The 2,804-nt window shown below is 43.5% G+C and overlaps 1 protein-coding gene across 1 annotated transcript in view; it reads left to right on the plus strand.

The window, feature by feature from the left end:
* Positions 1–2,556, plus strand: part of LOC113210630 (juvenile hormone esterase-like) — a 26,316-nt gene extending 23,760 nt beyond the window's left edge. Inside the window, exon 4 of the mRNA XM_052273434.1 lies at positions 1,855–2,556. Within this exon, the coding sequence (XP_052129394.1) occupies positions 1,855–2,013 (159 nt within the window). The 3' untranslated portion in view covers positions 2,014–2,556. The remainder of the gene's footprint in view (positions 1–1,854) is intronic.
* Positions 2,557–2,804: the final 248 nt, after the last annotated feature.

Below are 2,804 nucleotides of genomic sequence, written 5' to 3' on the forward strand. Positions count from 1 at the left end.
GTGTACAGTGATCAAACTGGGTGAGGGACCCCTCGATATACACTCTTATCACCCCGTTTCGGGTGTCAGCGCCGCAGGCCTAGCTATATGTGCGCCAGGCGCGTCGCAGCGTAACAGTGTTTCGTGAGATATCGCGAAGCCTGTTACGCGAGACGTGGTCTGGCGTACATATAGCTAGTTCTATACATCTTGACTAACCACGGGACATTGACACTCTGATTCGTTTTGGAAATGTTCCTCGAATCCGGTTCTGTAAACTTAAAACATACGGTTTTGAAATTATTGTGTTTTCTTGCTCAGTCACGGGATCATAAGGGCACTCAAAGTGGAAAGGGACCTAATTTGCCCCTGGTTGCCTACCCGGACCTCTCGTAAGGCGCAATGGAAGATGTAAACGCTTGTAAAAATTAATGACTGATTTTGAGGCGCAAACTATAGAAGTTATTTGAGGAGGGTTCAAATTCTATGTTCTTACCCCTACCCGCATTTTTAAAATACTCACGGTAAAGGATCCAAATCTGCAGAGTTTTAAAGGGTATACCTTAAAACGCCTACTCATCGGGTACCAAGTTGATTCCACGGGTTAGTTTTCTTAAAAACAGGAAAAAAGTAGAACCATGTATGTTACCTTGTCTTTTGGCGCGCTATGACGAGGTCTGGTGTGCAGACTGTTTTTCGGCGCGCACCGGTGGAAAGGAGAGCGAGCAGACAATAAATTGCCACATACAATTTCTGTTGCATATTTAGTCCTCTACCTGAGGAACTTTCAAATTTTCAAATCGGTTGACCCAAACAGAAATGATACCCTACTTCCGTTATCAGAAACGAAAGTAATTTTATCAACTTCGTCTTTCTCGATGCCAAGCTCTTGAAGGCTTTTTAGCAACACTTGCTCTATGGCCTCACCACTTCCTGTTTCCTCGTCGAATGGGACGGTCAACAAGTACTCAACCTAAAATATACACCATACATGTAGAATAAACCATATTGACTCCACAACATTTTCCGTCCCCCTACCCCCTTCCTCCCTCGTCCCGCGGCAAATACTTCCGAAACTCACCTCATACCTCCAGTCACCAGTTATGTAATGGACCGTCAGTGTTAGGTAGTGCTGTTTCGTATTTTCTTCCGTCCAGAGGTCGATTGTACAAGCACAGCACCCTTCACTAATAGCTTTCTTATAATGTTAGGAATTATTTGCTTTCTTTGTTTGTCCGCTTCTTTTCTAACATCGGCAGATATTGTTTGACTATCAGGCAAAACATCATTAACATCGACAGGCCCAGCTGAGGCACCGATGTCAACCATAGTCTGCAACAAGTCCCGCATGCCACTCCTGACAATGCTCTCGAACGATTGCATACCCTCTGCACAGGCCAAGGCACATGCAGTCTTCACTCGTTTTTTGACATGAGGCAAAGGGGGCGCGCCGGCCCTTGGCTTTGTTGTGATATCTCACCAAGAAGATCGTCAATGTCAAAGGGGTTGTCTGTCTACTATGGAGCATGCCCCGTTCTCAAAATGGCGCAACATTGTGGACGTGTTGCTGGACTTTGGCTCTGTTAAAATTACTCCACACGTTGGACACCTGACGTATCCCACTCGGGCTCCAGTGACTCTGTCAACAACCGAGGCCTGGCGTGCCTCAAGCGGCAGCCGGCCCGAAAGCTCGTGCGTTCGGCTTCTCTTCCCGCTGGGTAGCTTTTTCAAAGCAGAAGGGCGGGCTAACAACGCGAAGAGGCTTCTGCATTGCTATCTGCGCCTTGAATGTCTCCCTCACTCAAGTCTAACAAATTAAGCGCAGCATGGTAAAAGATTAGTTGCAGACAAGTAACAAAGTATTTTTATCCTCAGAGTTGTCTTCAAGAGCAAACGTTTTGGCTGCGTGGGGCTGTCGCCTTTGTGGGTTCGAACACCACAACCCTTGGGCACCACATCGCCTATGCACACCCACGAAACAATGTGTGGGAAATGTATGATGACCTAAGTGGCACGGTCCAAATAAACAGTTAATTCTGGAATAGAAATTAAATGCCATTTGTTGTTTTACTCAATTTAACTGTATTTTGAAGTCCATGTACTTAAATTTTTTATTTTTCACTTGCAATTTTAGTTTCTTTTCGTGTGACTCGATTATAAGGTACTTCTAGATTTTAGTAACACATGCATACATCATATGTAAATCTTTACATATTGTTCATAATGTTAGTTGTAAAATTGTTTTCAGCGCTAATTTTTTACTTATCATATCATTGTACGATGTAATTTTTACAAATTTTTATACTTATAATTAGTCTGCACGACTTTTGCAGGTATTTTAGGTTATAGCATATTAGTATATCTGGTAAAAATGCTCATGCCCTTCATAATGTTCGCTGTACATTGCACATTAACAAGTTTAAAGGTTTATTTTGTATCTGAAACTCAAGACTTTTCTGAATAAAGTGTTATGTTTCACTATTTTCTGCCGACAAGAAAGTAAAGACCCGGTGTTACGGTCTTTCCGGGGATAAAACTATCACACCATCGATTTGTAAACTGCTATGATGATTCTATCCACACGTAATAATCATCCCAGAGGGGGGGGGGAGCACCATTACTGTACCTCCACAGACATCCACCGCTACGATCCCCTGCCTTGATCCTACTCGGCTGTTGTTGAGCATTCCAGGGGGATAACACCATCAAATTATTGGCTGAGCGATTAGCGAAGCCTATTACTCCAGTGATGATCAAAAAGTTTCGCGTCTGTTTGTCTGTCTGTGTGTCTGTTTGTCTGTACTACGTCTTGCAAAAGAAACGAC

The sequence above is a fragment of the Frankliniella occidentalis genome, unplaced genomic scaffold (genome assembly GCF_000697945.3).
Source record: "Frankliniella occidentalis isolate FOCC.00 unplaced genomic scaffold, Focc_3.1 Scaffold271, whole genome shotgun sequence".
NCBI lineage: Eukaryota > Metazoa > Arthropoda > Insecta > Thysanoptera > Thripidae > Frankliniella > Frankliniella occidentalis.